Source organism: Lytechinus variegatus, chromosome 3 (genome assembly GCF_018143015.1).
Source record: "Lytechinus variegatus isolate NC3 chromosome 3, Lvar_3.0, whole genome shotgun sequence".
Classification (NCBI taxonomy): Eukaryota; Metazoa; Echinodermata; class Echinoidea; order Temnopleuroida; family Toxopneustidae; genus Lytechinus; species Lytechinus variegatus.
Window position 1 is genome coordinate 44,573,579 of NC_054742.1, and position 16,701 is coordinate 44,590,279.

Consider the following 16,701-nt stretch of genomic DNA (forward strand, 5'->3'; position numbering starts at 1 on the left):
ATATTTAATCTGTGTGTTTTGTATACTGTTCTGGCATTATAAAAAGAAATAAACGATCGTGGACATTAGGCCTGGGCGTAAAACTTTAATCATCAAAGCATCTAATTGGTTAACCAATAATTGGCAACTGAAATACTACATTTTACACACATCAAATGTTCACCAAATGTGATTACTGATTTGAGATATTTTTTATTTTGTTTATTTCAAGGTTTGGGTGTATTTTTTGGTCGGGACGATAGGCGCTAACAAATTAAAATCAATTTTTTTTTTGAGGAATTAACTATTTTTCTACAAGAAAAAATATAAAAGACACACTTTCCCGACATACCATAGTCAGAAAGGCAAATAAAGACAGTAGTTGCCAAAATCTCAGATTAATGCTCATTAGATTTGCACATATAAAGTGTTTTGACTTCGTAACTGTTAAGAATTACACCAAGAGAAATTTTTAATGACCATCGATCAATCCGACAAAAAATGACCATAGATCAACCTGACATATTACGTGTATATGTAAGATTGCGGTCAGCATGAAGTCAAAGAATATCAAATGACATTTTATGCTAAAGTTTCATGAGTTCCAAACACTGCATTAATCTGCACCAGTTGGTGACTACACAAGTGCGCATCATTCAGCTGTTTAGATGTGTGTGTTATAGGCAAACCAGCACTATACTGACTCACTCATTACTACTTTTAAAGAGGTAAGGTCAGTTAATTACATGTACATTGTAGGTCAACTTTTTTGTGATTTCTGATAATCCAGGAATCTTGATTGTTCGTAACATGCAACAAGTTAACAACTGAATGACAAAAAAGGTATTCGTCCCTGGCCTATTGGCCATTACACTTCTAGAGATATACCTGATAACATAAATCCAAAAATGGTTTCTAATGATCAATATACATGTATGTTGTGAATACACATTAAATGTCATAGCAATCTATGTGAGCGTGCATGTTACATGTAAGTTGAATATCCCAAAGTAAAATGTACTATGCTTGACAAAGACAAATTTCAAATAAGTAGAGGTACATGTACATGTAATAATGCAACATCAAATGTGACCAGTCACCCTAAAATAGTAATTTGTTCTTTAAAAAGGAAAAATATGAAAATTAGCATAATAAGCTGCCCTCAAAATGTTTAAATTTTGAGATATGAATGATGTTTCATCAGCCCAGCCAAACGGATATTGAAAGAGTAATTCTTCTTCTTCATACTGTCAATATTTTTAGTTGTGAAGTTGAATAGAAAACAAGATACAACAGTTTCTTATCTTGAAGAGTAAATCTTCTTCATACTGTGAAGAAAACAATATAAAACAGTTTCTTTGACACAAGTTTTTAGACTGCTTGTAAGCTTTACTGCGATTGCACAGTGAGCACATCTCATGCTTGAGTGAACCTCAAAAGAAGTGAACTTCTGAACCTTGTTTTTTTCCTTTTTTGAATCTCTCACTGAGTTTCTTTTGCATTTATAGACTGTGGGATGGTCGCTAAAATTGTGACTTTCCGTGGGGCGGCAAATACAACCACGGTTCTTGGACATGATAATATGTAAAATATTATGAGTGAATACATGCACAATGTTGCCATCGGTAAATTTTGCTCCTGACCTCAAAATTAAAATAATAATATGCAAAATCGTACCATTGATTCGACTGGAAATTCCGCCATTCACCCCGTGTGTTAAGGACTTCCGTGAACGCGCGCAAGCGTGCACAATGCATGTAACCTCGTTCGCGTTTTATTTTTTTTTATTCGCTGTACATGATATACGTTATAATACAGAATGTACGATGGCGGATAAGATGTCGTCGTCTTCGTCGTGTTTTGACAGCGAAAATGACGATTTATCACTAGCAAATATATGCTACATGCACGTCTTACCCAAGGAAAGAGGGCCAGTAAATTCTTTTCAAGTAAAGAGCTAGAACAAATTTAAGCCTTTGCTGCATTCGTTGATGTAGACTACCTGGGACTTCAGAATAAAAATAGCTATTCGTGCAGCAGAGAAGTTTGCGATTGACTTGCATGCAGCCCGGCCCCGGGAGACCAGCCCGACGTCCGACCAGCATTTCAGCAAGATCCGAATTGATCAAAATAAATATAGATGTTCGATGTAGGCCTACCGCGTTTACATCTTGCCCAGAGCCAGGTCAAACATCGTTCGTATATCACCAGCATTGAGCAATCAAGCGATCGAAGGTAATTTGTTTTCACTTTGTGCTCTTGCATTTCACTCTCTGCAAAAGTGAAGCGGTGCAAACTTTGATGATTTTTGTATAGGTCTACATCTAGATTTCTTAATTGAGTCGATGAATAATGTGACTCATGACTTACTTCGTCTTCTATTCATAGGCTTGTAAATGTGTAAATGTGGCGGTGAAGTAAGTCATGACATGAGTCACATTATGTATCGATTCAATTAAGAAATCTAGACCTATACAAAAATCATCAAAGCTTGTACTGCTTCACTTTTGCAGAGAATGAAATGCAAAAGCACAAAGTGAAACAATTTTGGCATGGACAAAGATCGCTATAACAAGGATCACCATCTCAAAATCATCCTCTGTATCTTTTTCACCTTCGATAGCTTGATTGCTGGAATGCTGGTGATACGAACGATGTTTGACCTGGCTCTGAGCAAGATGTAACGCGTTACATCTATAACGTTAGTTTGATCCATTCGGATCTTGCTGCAATGCTGGTCGGGCTGGGCAGGAGCGTAACGGGTCGGTGGCCATGCAGGAGGGGCAAGAGCAAAAAAAAACAGGGGCAGATCCATGATTTTCCAAAAGGGGTCTAATTTTTCAGAGGAAAGTTTCGACCAGCCCCACCCCCCCCAAAAAAAAAAGTTTTTCAACCAATTGACAAGCAAAAAAAAATAAAAATAAAGGTTTTCACCCACAAATGAAGTATATTTCGTACACGAAAAAGGGTCTTCAATTTCAAAAGAGGGGGCACACCTTTGTTTTAATGGCATATTTACATTACAAATTTTAGTATTTTGCTTCTCAAAAGGGGGGGGGCAGGCAATGGCGTCATGAGGCAACATTTTGAGGGGCGATATGGTGTATCGGGTAAAAAAAACAATGCGAGTGAGCAAAAAATTATACATTTTTATTACAAAAATCCAATTTCAGATTTTGACATAATGTTAAAGAAGATAACATATTTTTCACCCTTCTCTCTTTCCTTTTCCTTTTTTTTCTTGGTCTGTACGCCACGGTAAACAAGATTTTGTTTATGATTTTGCATGCTTATTTAAAAAAAAATAAAATCACCTTTTCATGACAATCTATCTGTTCTTCTTTCTTTCCTTTTCCAGTTCCTCTTTTTCCCCTTTCCCTTTCATTCTCCCCCTTTTCTTTTTTCCCCTTTCATTCTCCCCCTTTTCTTTTTTCCCCTTTAAGTTCCCGGTGAACTCCGCCAGGGGGATAGCTTGCCCCCCCCCCCCTGCACTGTTAAGCCACTGCTCCCTGGGATGGGCCGGGTTGCATGCAAGTCAATCGCAAACTTCTCTGCTGCACGAATAGCTATTTTTATTCTGAAGTCCCAGGTAGTCTACATCAACGAATGCAGCAAAGGCTTAAATTTGTTCTAGCTCTTTACTTGAAAGGAATTTACTGGCCCCTCTTTCCTTGGGTAAGACGTGCATGTAGCATATATTTGCTAGTGATAAATCGTCATTTTCGCTGTCAAAACACGACGAAGACGACGACATCTTATCCGCCATCGTATATTCTGTATATAACGTATATCATGTACAGCGAATAAAAAAAAATAAAACGCGAACGAGGTTACATGCATTGTGCACGCTTGCGCGCGTTCACGGAAGTCCTTAACACACGGGGTGAATGGCGGAATTTCCAGTCGAATCAATAGTACGATTTTGCATATTATTTTAATTTTGAGGTCAGGAGCAAATTTTACCGACGGCAACATTGTGCATGTATTTACTCATAATATTTTACATATTATCATGTGCAAGAACCGTGGTTGTATTTGCCGCCCCACGGAAATGAAAAACTAGAGACATTTTCCTTGTCCATCCCACAGTCTATTAATCAAGTAGTTTTGTGGGTTATTATTGATAAATTTTGACAAGCTAGACATTTTTAAAAAAATAGCTTCGTGAGGATGTGCTCTTTCAAACTCAACTAAAATCTCAAAATTCATTTTTGGTAACTTAATGTTGGTTTTGATGTGGCTGGTCACAAATATTTTGTCCAGACCTACATGTACATTGAATGTAGACACAACCACAACAAAAAGGAAGCAGCACAATGACTGGTAACTTCACAAATCCCTATCCAGATGGCAGCCATATTTCTTTCACTCTTCTGACCAGTAGGGGAAGGCGCGGTAAGTTGTGACACTTTTTGCATTTTGCATGTTAGAATTGATATGACTAGTACTATTGTAGAAATAAGTACCTTGCCTTTAAATTTGATTCTTGGGAAACATTTTCCACCTATATATAACTTTCTATCCCCACACTGAAAGTCATCGTGACCTTTGAAAAAAATGATGTCAAATGGCTCAACTTGCCCCATATATGGGGTAAGTTTGAGCCACCTTCTGGGGTAAGTTGAGCCACAAAAACTATGTACAAAATGTATGAGGGGAGAACCAGCATGTCAATTTTTTGTTTAAAGTCTTTTCACTTGCTAATTCTCAATAAATACTAACATCCTTTAAAAGAAAAAGAGCAGTCTTGTAAATTTGCTCCTTTCAGTCAGCATTTCAATCAATTTTTATGGTTTGTTTGTTTTTTAAGATACATTACCATAGGAATTACCATGACTCAACTTGCCCCATGCTGTTTGGCTCAACTTACCCCAGTCCGAACTTAGTGCGATAATTTTGTATCCACACATTTATTATGCATCCATCATATAAAAGACTATGACAAGAATTAAGATCCATACCTGGACTAATAATGTTCATTCATTATTGGCCTGGGGCTGGTGGCTCAACTTGCCCCTATGCTCAACTTACCCCGACTTCCCCTACATATATAAAATTTTGTTGCTGTAGAAGAGGTACATATTTTTAGTTTCAAATCGACCATCATATCACTGCTTACCAGGGGGCAATACAAAGATCATTCACAAGGGTGTACCTTCAGTCTAATCTCTCTCTGTTTTTGTTCAAGTGGGGGGGGGGGGGGTCTGCATACCCACTGTATGAATTAAGTGCATCATGATTCAAGGGTGATGCAATCACTGGTTAATTTATTTCCTTTTCTTAATAATGATTTTTGTTCAATGTCTTGACCTGAGGCAAGTTTTTAAAATAAATTTAAGCTTGTCATAGCTGGCTCAAACATTTTAAATTTGAAGGAATGAAAAGAAAGATGGGTTCTACACTTGTATACTATTTCAGATATTAAAATATTCATCTATGATACAAAGGACAATTCGATTTGGACTTCAAACTACTCCTTTGATAAACATGAATTTGAATAAAAGCCCAAACCCATTATTGAATTAAACCTGATTCTCTGTATAAAGACTCAATACACAACACATTGTCCACTTTGTCCACTTTTGAGATTCGTAGATAAGCAAACATTTAAATGCTCTAGTCATCGCAGTTAAGGTTCACAGTTTTCAGGCCATATCAATCGACTTCCGCTTCAATTGGCAGCAATCAATAATTTTTATCAATTTGCATACTTGCATACTACTACAAAGTTGAATATTGACTTTCTGTACACTCTAGTTTATATTGACTGGATTGAGTGCTGTTATCAGTAAGATCATTCTGTCAATTATTGGTAAAAATATCTTACTGATAAATAGAAAAGAACATTTTATTAATATGTGACAATTCCATTAATTATACAGAAAATCAATACACATTGCATTGATTAGCAGTGTCACAATACTCGCGCTGGTCAAATTTGTATTTGCCATTGTAACAACGCTTTAAAATCAGTGTTCATCAAATCTAAATGAGTATATAACATATTTTAAGAAACATATTTAGCGTGAATACATCCTCAACTTTCACGTTATTAGCAATGTTTTAGGGTTGGATGTTATTTTTAGGCTTTTTGGACATCGTTCTGACAGTCATTGACTTTTGCCTATCCGCCATTTTGGATTTGAGAATACCCTACCATGATATTGTGCTGTAACATGTACATCTACGAACGTACAGGGCAACAAAACAAGGCCATGTTGCTTCGACCTTCAATAGTTGTTACTTGTTTTGGTCGCTAGATTGAGCTTGTGCTTGTGAATGTTTTCGATACGATCGACTGATGGAGTCGAGTGCAGTCAGATGTTTCTATTGTCATGATTGTAGCCAAGTGTTTTGTGGCCAGTAAGTATTCATATTTTGTTGAGATTTGGAGTAATTACTCCGTTCACTGCATTTTTGAGGAAAAATACATTTTCTGTGATTTTCTGTTAGAAAATTGAAAATGTCCCAACTTCTTTATTATACATCTGATAGTTTTCAGCACCATGCTTGTTTGATTGCTCTTCATTCAAATGAACTTTTTTGTTGGGGTGGACTTTTCCTTTAACAGATGACAAATACAGATACCACTTACATTTGCTTTGATGATACCAGCTGCTATTAAGACACCAATACTCTGAATGAGATCACCAATAACATGGATAAAAGCTGCTCTAACATTGATATTCTTTTTATCATGTTTGCTGTTTTTGCCCCCTTCTACATCCTCCTCCACCAGATGCTGATGGCCTCCCCCACCCCCATGACTGTGTAGGTGGCCTCCACCTGCCTGCAAAATGATGATTAATCTGAAGAAAAAAAGAACAAAGAAGAGTATTTATTGTTTAGAGAGTTTCATAATCAGACAGTTCTCCATTTTACACATAAGCAACATATTATACACTGACAGAGGAAAAACAACCTATATGTACTGTTCGACATGTACATGATTCTTTTCATTACATTTCTTCATTATCCATTTGATTTTCCTGAATCTTGAAGAAATACATACATGTACTGTACATGATATGTTATCAAGGTATGGCAAAATCAATCAGAGCATAGATGGCATTTCAAACCGCCTCGATCATAAGAATCCCCGTCAAATTATGGGAACTTTTCTGGGCTTAAAAATACCCATTAATTATTCCTGCATTCACACTGCCCCGAAACATACCCTTTGGGATAAGTTCCTGAAGTTACGAGCATGCGCAGTATGGTCTGATAAGCAATAACAAAATGGTAATAAGGTAAAGGTATATTTCATTTTTCACTATTTTTCTTGTATTTTGGTACAGAATGGAAGACACAACTTTTGACAATTATTTTTCCAAAGTATACATATGAAAATAAACTTTTATTTCTTGTTCCAGAAACTCTCATGTATGAAGGACTTAAAGTATTAAAAAATTCAAGAAAATATTGAATTTGAATTTTTAAGCTCATGTCCACCAACCTGTGGAATTGCCCATATCTAACGGCACTTGAGAACCACTTGTCCTGCATAAAGTCAGGTATAATAACTTCCACACAGCTTTAATATACACACCAGTGAGTACACCTTTCTGTAGGACAGATGTGCATATTTATTCAATGATAACAATGATAACTTTATATCCATGTCTCAGTTTGCAGAATAAAAAGCAGTGAACTTTGGAATAGTGTATGGTCTTCAAGACCATTACTTTGCGCATCCATCCTACATGTAATTAGGCAATCATAAACATATACTCTGTATTGTCCTGTGCTATTCGATTTGTCTATTTACAAGCTATTCAACATATTCATTGCCATTGCAGTTTTATTGTATCTCTGTGTTTCAAGAGTTCAAGTGAAATCATACATGTATATACATGTACTTGTATACTGTGTACAAAGTCACATCTGCTGTAAAGTTAGTAAATTTCTCACTGTCTACAGACGAAAAAGTGAAAGTCCCATGTACATGTACATACATGGACCTGTATACTAATCATGCAGAATATTGAGTGACATGATTCAATAAAAACAAAATGACTTGCAATGCTGAGACTCTACATGTATCATCATGCATTAGTCCCGGGGGGGGGCCACTTCCATTCACGAATGGATACCATGCGCGACCATGGGGTCTCGAAAAGCACCCTAAACACGTAATTTCCATATTCTGAAAATGCGCCCCTTAACAAGTATTGGCGTGTGAAACCCTACCCCAAACAAGTATTGGAAACAAAACTATACTCTTGGCAAATATTCCCTGAAATGAACCCCTAAACAAGTACAGGAATGTTTTATTGTTACGGGTCCTAATTCGGTCGTCGGCTATAACTTTTTTGGTTTAGTACAACCCCACCTTCTACAACTCGCGCAAATCGGACTCTAAACACGAAGTGTTGGGGCAAAAATGACATCCTTTATAAAACATTTTCATTTTGTTTTATCATCCCCGCAAATTAGACCCTAAACACGTAATCTTCCTAGCGAAATAGATACCCTTTTTTCATTATTTTTGTGTTTTTGACACCCTTATCACGTTACGTACGTAACGTGCCCTATCGTGAAAAAGACATCCTTTTTACGTGTTTTTTTGGTCGCGCATGGTATCCACTCGTCAATGTAAGTGGCCTCCCCGGGGCAATAGCTGATACTCAACACTTGTTCACTTACATTGCAGCATGCACAGTACATGAAATCCACTTTTCTCTTTTCTGAACACCTACATGTATAGGCAAATTCTATATTCAGTGTAAAATTCAATTTCTGTTCTTCTATCTTCTATCATTAGGAGATAATAAAGAAGATATATGATAAATCAATTTAAATTGGCAAAATCTGTTCAAAACACTATATGGAAAAGCTACAAACAGGCTGGCTATTTTCACTGGCATACTGATACAATTTTGCTTTCAGGTGGGATTTGCAATGATAAGTTCAGTTGTTGCATTCATCGGAATCCCCTCCCCTAAAAATAAGTTTCTGAGAAATTGTGAATTCCATGCAAATATTCTGTATTCCATATGATCAGTAAACTGGGAGGTGTAGATCAAGAATGACATCCATTCCTTTAACAACTTCTGCAGTTTTACTTCAGATCTTACCTCCTAAGTAAAATCAATCATTCTGTTTAATAGTATAAATATGCTGGCACATGTCTTTATTTAGCTATTCTTGTCCATATAAAAAAATCAGTGTTTGCGCACATGCAGGGTGTACCTGAATGTAATTACATACTAGTCAGTTCATGGATTTTTTCTGATTACCTTGTATTTGGAGTAATATAGGGTCAGGGAGAAAAGGGTGGGTGGGTGGGGCATTACAGGGGCTATTATTATTATGCCTTGCTACCTTTTTTAATCTACATAAATGTATGTAAAGAGTTCTTGGAATCTCTGCAGTAATTACAAAATCAAAGAATATAATGCCATCATCAGGAGCAACATCTTCAATGATTACTTATCATTATTACATGAATTAACATCTCTATTGTCAGCAGTATTATGAATATTTTCATCTCCAATATTATATTCCTAGATTGAATTGAACTGAATTGAATTTATTGTCCAATCAAATAGAAATTTGGTGCTCGGTGTTTTGGTTCCAGCAAGTATACCATTTCTGGTCACACCTTATTAGTACATAGTCAATTCCCATTCCCTTATCCTGATTTTTGTATGGCTGTTAATACATCATTTGATGCACATACTCACATAATATTGATGCCCACTCCTATTCCAGAAGTAATAAGCATAATATTGGGTTCTATTTTATATTCATTGTTGATAATCCTCATGACAGCCAGATAGCACAGAATTCCAGTCACAATCCAGATTATAAGCACGCTTATTACGGCACCAAGGACCTCTAGAATTGCAGAGACAGAAAAGGAGATAAAAGTAAAAATACCAAATAAGTGCTCATTGAACTACAGTGTATACCCCCGGTATACATACTCCACACAATGATTTTTCACCATGATACCAAAAAAATAACAATACAAGCTTGAGGCCATAAACATTCCACTGAATATCAAAGCCTTGAAGAAGGAGGAGGTCCATGCCAAAGGCAGATTAAACTCTAATCTACTTTAATGTATTTTTTTCCTTTCTAATTTCATAGTAGTAATAATGGAAGTTGACCATGATTTCAAACAATATATTTTTAAATCCAAGTATGTTCTCCCAGTTTGGAGAATGATTGCATCTCTCCTCCACATGAAGGCATATTTTTTTTCATCATTCTGGTATATTCTTGAAGAATAGTTCACTCCAATTCTTGACATTCTTTTTCTACTGGGCCTCCCTTGTAATTCCCTCTACTCTTCCCTCTAATTTACTTTTTACAAGGCTATCATGCCGTCACATTGCCAAAGTATCTAACTTTTTTTTAAACTATCCCTACCAGTATTTACATGTACATAATTTGTCTGCAGATCTGCCAACCTCTGGGAATGAAAAATTGTATTCTGTGATGAAAAAAAATGTATTTTCCCCAAAAAAACTGTATTTCATAATCAAATGCATGACGCCCACACTCATCGTGGCGCTCAAGCTGCATGCAGGCTAAAATGCGGACTGCTCTTGCAGATAAAAAAAAACATGTGTATATCTCACCCTGGTTTTAACAAACTGATTGAAAAAACAAGTTACCTGAAATCGCATTGATCCAATGACCATATTTGTGTAAGTTTTATGAAATAGAGATGATTTTTCTCAATAAATAACGATTTTGTAAAATTCATATTTTTTAAAGAAAAAATGTGCTGTCGTATTGGTTGCAAAAACGTACTGAATACGCCAAAAACGTACTGTTTGGCAGCTCTGTGTCTGTTACCACCGTGTGCAATATTTCATTAATGGTTTCCATTAAATTTCAAGATTAATTTGTTGCTGAGGGTAAATAATGCTATGGCTGGGATATGAATCCAAAGGCAAGTGTCGGAACCACTAGACCACAATGCTTCCACACAATATTATCCAAATTCTGTCAAATCCCTTTCTTTATAGGAGCCATTCCAATAAATACCTTCACAGGTACATGTACATGTAGTCCAAACAAACCCCTATATATACCTGCTCTATAGTAGCCAAATGACATCCTTGTTGTAGCTGGTCTCTTGGCAACCCACAGGGCAAAGATGCTGATAAGGAAACTTGCAAAGTCACTTAGAAGATGGGCAGCATCAGTCATAATAGCCAAACTATTGGCAAATGAACCCCCTGAAAGATAAACAAAACATTTTGTGGAAATTAAGCACCAAGATTTCTAGCTCATCTTTTGGATAAAAAAAGGAGGAGTAGAGGTACACATATATGTACATGTATCCTACTGTACATGGTCACATTTGGTCTCAGGCGTCAGGGATAGTCCATTAAAAACTTTGGCCAAATAAATTTCAAAGTCTATACTACATGTAGTTATCAATCATTATATGTGCACAAAAGAAAAGCATGTATGAGTTTAATATTGACACTAAATTGGGGTATATTTTGATAGGTCTCTATACATGTCAAGCTCATAGCACAAAAAAGAAAAATAAATTTCCAAGATTTCTTAGACATAACTCCCTCCACCATGGTCCATGGACCCTATCGCTACCTTAATTTTATCTAAATCCGCCATACCTTACGCACAAGCTTGCGCTCAAAAAGATGTACATGCCTGTATACCCTGAGATGTACAGTAGCTCGCTCGCTCACTCAGCTGATGGCTCATGCGCACTTTGGAAGTTTTGAAGTCTGGAAGTCATATGACTAGAAAGCTGCTATACAGCTCATTGAAAACAAAAACAAAAAACACACACAAAAAAATGCAACATGCAAAAACAACTGAATACTAGTACATTAACTTTGAATTTTAAAATGAGTATGAAATACATTTTACACGACATAGAGTCAAGTACAGAACATGTGTGCATGATTGTAAATCCTACATGTACATCAGTTAAAGGGAATGAAACCATGGGGAATGGATTTTTAATGAAAATAGAGGATAGAGTACTTAAGCAGCTTAAAACAAACAAAGCTCCATTATTTATCATTTACATTATGAAAAAGTAATGAAAGTTTGAATAATCTAAAGTTATTAGACAATTCTGAAATTGGCAAAGTTGATCCATTGTGATAGGTTGTATTACAGGTACAACTACTCTCTACAATTTGTTGATTTGTTCACAAACTTTCATATCCTCATTATCTCTCAAAGTACACATGTACATCATGAAAATCATAAAACTAATTTCTATCCGCAGAGATAATAAAACATCCTTAATGCGTACCAGGGTGCCGTTTCATAAAGCTGATCGTAAGTTAAGAGCGACTTTAAGAATGACTGGTAAACCATTCTTACATGTACGTGCTAAACCATCGCCAATGAACATTTTCATACTGTATATACCATTCACCACAAGAAAGGATCACCACTCGTTCTTAACTTACGAACAGCTTTATGAAGCACCCATCAGGATAACGGATACTGTCCTTTTTATAGACTGGTGAAGACATCTTGCCGGCAGGATGAAGACAAGGTCAATTTGAAGAAAACTATTATCACTGAAGGTGATTAATACTCCGCCCTATTGCATTACCATGGTAATGCAGTTAGAAAATCTTCCATGCCTTCACTAAAAGTCGTAAAAGATGAATGTTCATGTATGTGCTGTCCAACTTTCATGAGCACTGGCTAAAAATTGGGAAAGAATTAGTTTTCCTAGATTTTTTCTACTGTATATATGTGGCAACACAATATCTGTCAAATACTCAAAAATGTGTCTTGCATATCATTCCCTCAAGACCAATGTGTGTACGGAGGGGTGTGTGTGTGTATGTTTATGTGTAATGTGTATATGTATGCGTGTATGTATTTGTGTGTATGTGTGTGTATATATGTATATATATATGTGTGTGTGTGTGTGTGCGTGTATTGATGTGTATGTATGTGTAGACATAATATAATTATATGCAGCAAATTAGCTTTGCATCCCTCTCTCTATCTCTATTTTCTTTCTATATTCTAGGCAGTTGTTATCGTACTATTGTCCACCTCATGTTCATGTGTTGTGTTGTTTCGTGTTATTTACTATTATTACTTGCCTTTTCGTTATCTTCATGTATTACTTTACGTATATTTCTATATTCCTTGTATCTATTTTTTGAGGGGTCCACATTATACAAGCTTTGCTTTTCAGTGGACCCCTCCATTCTTCTTATGATATATAATTGCGTTGATTCAATCATATCTAATGATATTGATTATATTGATTTAATTTGACATGTATGTTAATTTATATTTAGATTACTTTCAAATATGTATTTTTTTTTCTTCCAATATTGAATTCTGTTCATGCTATTGTTTATTTAAATTGAATCAATCTATTTTGTACTTATTTGTATCATTTTGAAGAATGAAAATAAATTTGAATTGAATTGAATTGAATGTGTTACATATATGAATAATTGTAAAAGAATTTTAAAAGGCAATTACATTTATCTATTAGTTATTTCCCTTTAAGGATAGCCAAGAATTGTAAAGAACATTCCAGGATGTCTTTTTATTATGCAGGCCTTGCCTATTTAAAGGCCAAGGAGTTTTATTGTTGAATAAGGGAAAGTCAAACAATAGAATTGTATTGGTAGTGGAAATGAATAGGCTTAGGTATTTTGTTTACACTGTTGATTTCAATGAGGTCATTCAAGAGTGTTCTGGATTTTGACTGCTCCTGAAAGGAGAAAGTTCTTTTGGAAGACAATTCTAGAAGCTTGTAGATTAGTCGAAATTTGAGAATGATCTAGAACACTTGTAATTAGTATAAAGCTGCAGATTTTTCAAGATGATCATCACATCATATTAGATCACACCATCACATCATGTGAGAGCAGGAGATCACATCACATCATATGAGATCACTTCACCAGATCAGAGCAGTTTCTGCATCAATGAACTGTTTGCAGTTATTTTGAGAAATTATCAGTTCTCATCGAGATCATCAACATCATCAACCTGTTCAATGAACACGCTTCAACCCATGGATTGCTGAAATTGACTGTAAATCATCATCAACATCGTCTTCACGGACATTTCAACTCGTTGCAGTGACTCTTATTATTCATCGGACTTCAACATCAGTTTCATCATCGCCATCATTGTGAATTTTCACCAGTCAACTGGGATTTTATCATTTGGATTATTACTTGGATATAGCATCATCACTTCGGGATTTTACATCGGACACTTCAAGAGATTTATGTAAGATCATTACTTGTTTTATTTTATGTATAATTATTTCCTGTAATAAAAAAAAGGAAAATTCAAATTTTATATTTAAAAATCTTCTGTTATTTGTTGCAGTATCGTAACAAATAATTTTGGGGGCTTGTCCGGGAAACGAAAACCAAATTTGTACAAGCCAATTTGAAACTAAAACCAGTTTTTCAGGAAACGAAAACCAAATTTGTATAAGCCAGTTTGAAACTAAAAACAGTTTTTCCTGGAAACGAAAGCCAATTTGAGACGAAAGTCAATTTGAAACAAAAGCCAATTTGAATTGCAAACATTTTGGAAATTTTTGGAAAGTTCTAGAATATACTGTACTGTGTTATTACGTGCTTGTATTTGTGTATATTCACTATGGCTACATTTGATGTTGAAGAATTTCTTGCAATGACAGAATTGTCATATGATCATTTGAAGTCACTGAAGAAAGATGATTTGATAACAGTTTGTGATCATTTGGGTGTATCTCTAGCCCCAGGTTTAAAGAAGGCAGAGATAATTGACTTGTTAGCTAGTCACATGAAGCTTACAGAGGAGTCTGAAACTTCTATCAATATGTCAGAGGATGCTCAGATCCAACTGGCAAACATTGAATTGGAAAAGGAAAGAATTAAAGAAAACCTTGAGAAGGAAAGAATCAAAGAAAACCTTGAAATGGAGAAAATAAACATTGAAAAGGAAAGAATCAGAGAAAACATTGAAATGGAGAAAATGAGATTGGAGTACCAGTTAAAGTTGAAAGAAATGGAGTTAGCTCATGCAAATACTAATACTAACTCTGTTAAAGATAAATCTCCCCAAGGCTTTGATGTGGCGAAAAATATTCGCCTTGTGCCAAAATTTGATGAAGAGGGGGTTGATACATATTTTGTGTCATTTGAAAAAGTGGCCAAGAGACTGAATTGGCCCGAGGAATACTGGACTCTTCTCCTTCAAAGTGTTTTTGTTGGAAAGGCTGCAAAAGTCTATTCTTCACTCTCTGAAACGCAATCATGTGACTATGCTACAGTAAAAGAAACAATTCTCAATGCATATGAGTTAGTACCAGAAGCGTACAGACATAAATTTAGGAACATGCAAAGACAATCAGGCCAGACATATGTTGAATTTGCTAGGGAACAAGAAATGATGTTCGATAAGTGGTACAGATCACTGAAAGTTGACAAAGATTTTGTTCACCTTAGGGAAGTTGTCCTCCTAGAAGAATTCAAAAAGAGTCTTCCTTTTGGCATTAAATCTCACTTAGATGACCATAGAGTTACTGAAGTCAGTAAAGCAGCCATAGTAGCTGATGAATTTGAGGTCACACATAAGGGTAGTGGAGATAGGCATCCTTTCAAGAATTATTGGAAAAAGAAAGGAAAAGGGTCATTTGAATCCCACAATAAACCTAGTGAGGGAAAATATGCAAGCAAGGACAAAGACACTAACAAGAATCAGGCTAGTGGGGGCACAGAATCAACCAAAAGGTCTGAGAGTCGTAGTTCCAAAATTTGTACTCATTGTCATAAACCGGGACATTTGAAAGAATCATGTTGGAAATTGGTTGGAATGCCAACCAAGGTTAAGAAAGACATGGGTTTTGTCAAGCAATCAAGTGTTCCCTCGATGGAGTTTGTTCCATCAGAGCCCAATCAAGATGTTGAGAGTGTTTCTCTGGTATTTGCTGATAAAGTCAAGCAGGTTGATGAAACTTTTAGAAGTTTTTTGCATGATGGTGAAGTATCCCCTTGTTCGACTGGTGCTGCTGGTAGGTCAGTGGTGATCCTTAGGGATACAGGGGCTGCACAGTCCCTGATGGTGCCAGGTGATTCGGCTCTTCCTCCGGAGAGTTCAGAGAATGCCAACGTCTTAGTTCAAGGTATTGGCCCAAATTTTATGTCGGTTCCTTTGCATAAGGTCGACTTAAAGTGTGACCTAGTTAGTGGTCCTGTAACTGTTGGTGTCGTTCCAGAATTACCCATGAAAGGTGTTGATTTCTTGTTAGGTAACGACTTGGCTGGAGATAAAGTTGTTGCATCTCCAGTGGTTTCGGAAAAGCCCGTTGAGGTAGCTGAAACTGAATTGTTGCAGGAAGATTTTCCAGGGATTTTCCCGGATTGTGTTGTTACTAGGTCTCAGACTCGTAGAGCTGAAAAGGATGATGCGGAATCTGCTGATATAGAGGAGAGTACTGATGTCTGGTTAGCTGAAACCTTTTTCAAGGATTTGAATGGGGATAGTGTTGAAGGCTCTGTTGCTAACAATGATAGTTTGTTTAGTAAATCCTCCCTAGTACAGGCACAACAGGCAGACCCAGAATTAAAGAGCTTGTCACAGAAAGCATGTTCTGAGGCTGATAAGGTTCCTGAGTGCTTTTATGTCAAAGATGACATTTTGATGAGGAAATGGAGACCTCCCCGGAGACCAGCTGATGAAGATTGGTGTATAATTCACCAGGTTGTAGTTCCTCCTTGTTACCGCACAGATATTCTG

At 36.2% G+C, this 16,701-nt stretch overlaps 1 protein-coding gene across 1 annotated transcript in view; it reads right to left on the reverse strand.

The window, feature by feature from the left end:
- Positions 1 to 16,701, reverse strand: part of LOC121411129 (zinc transporter 2-like) — a 40,786-nt gene that overhangs the window by 10,653 nt on the left and 13,432 nt on the right. Inside the window, 3 exon segments of the mRNA XM_041603660.1 lie at positions 6,575 to 6,788; positions 9,666 to 9,819; positions 11,028 to 11,174. Coding sequence (XP_041459594.1) covers positions 6,575 to 6,788; positions 9,666 to 9,819; positions 11,028 to 11,174 — 515 coding nt within the window.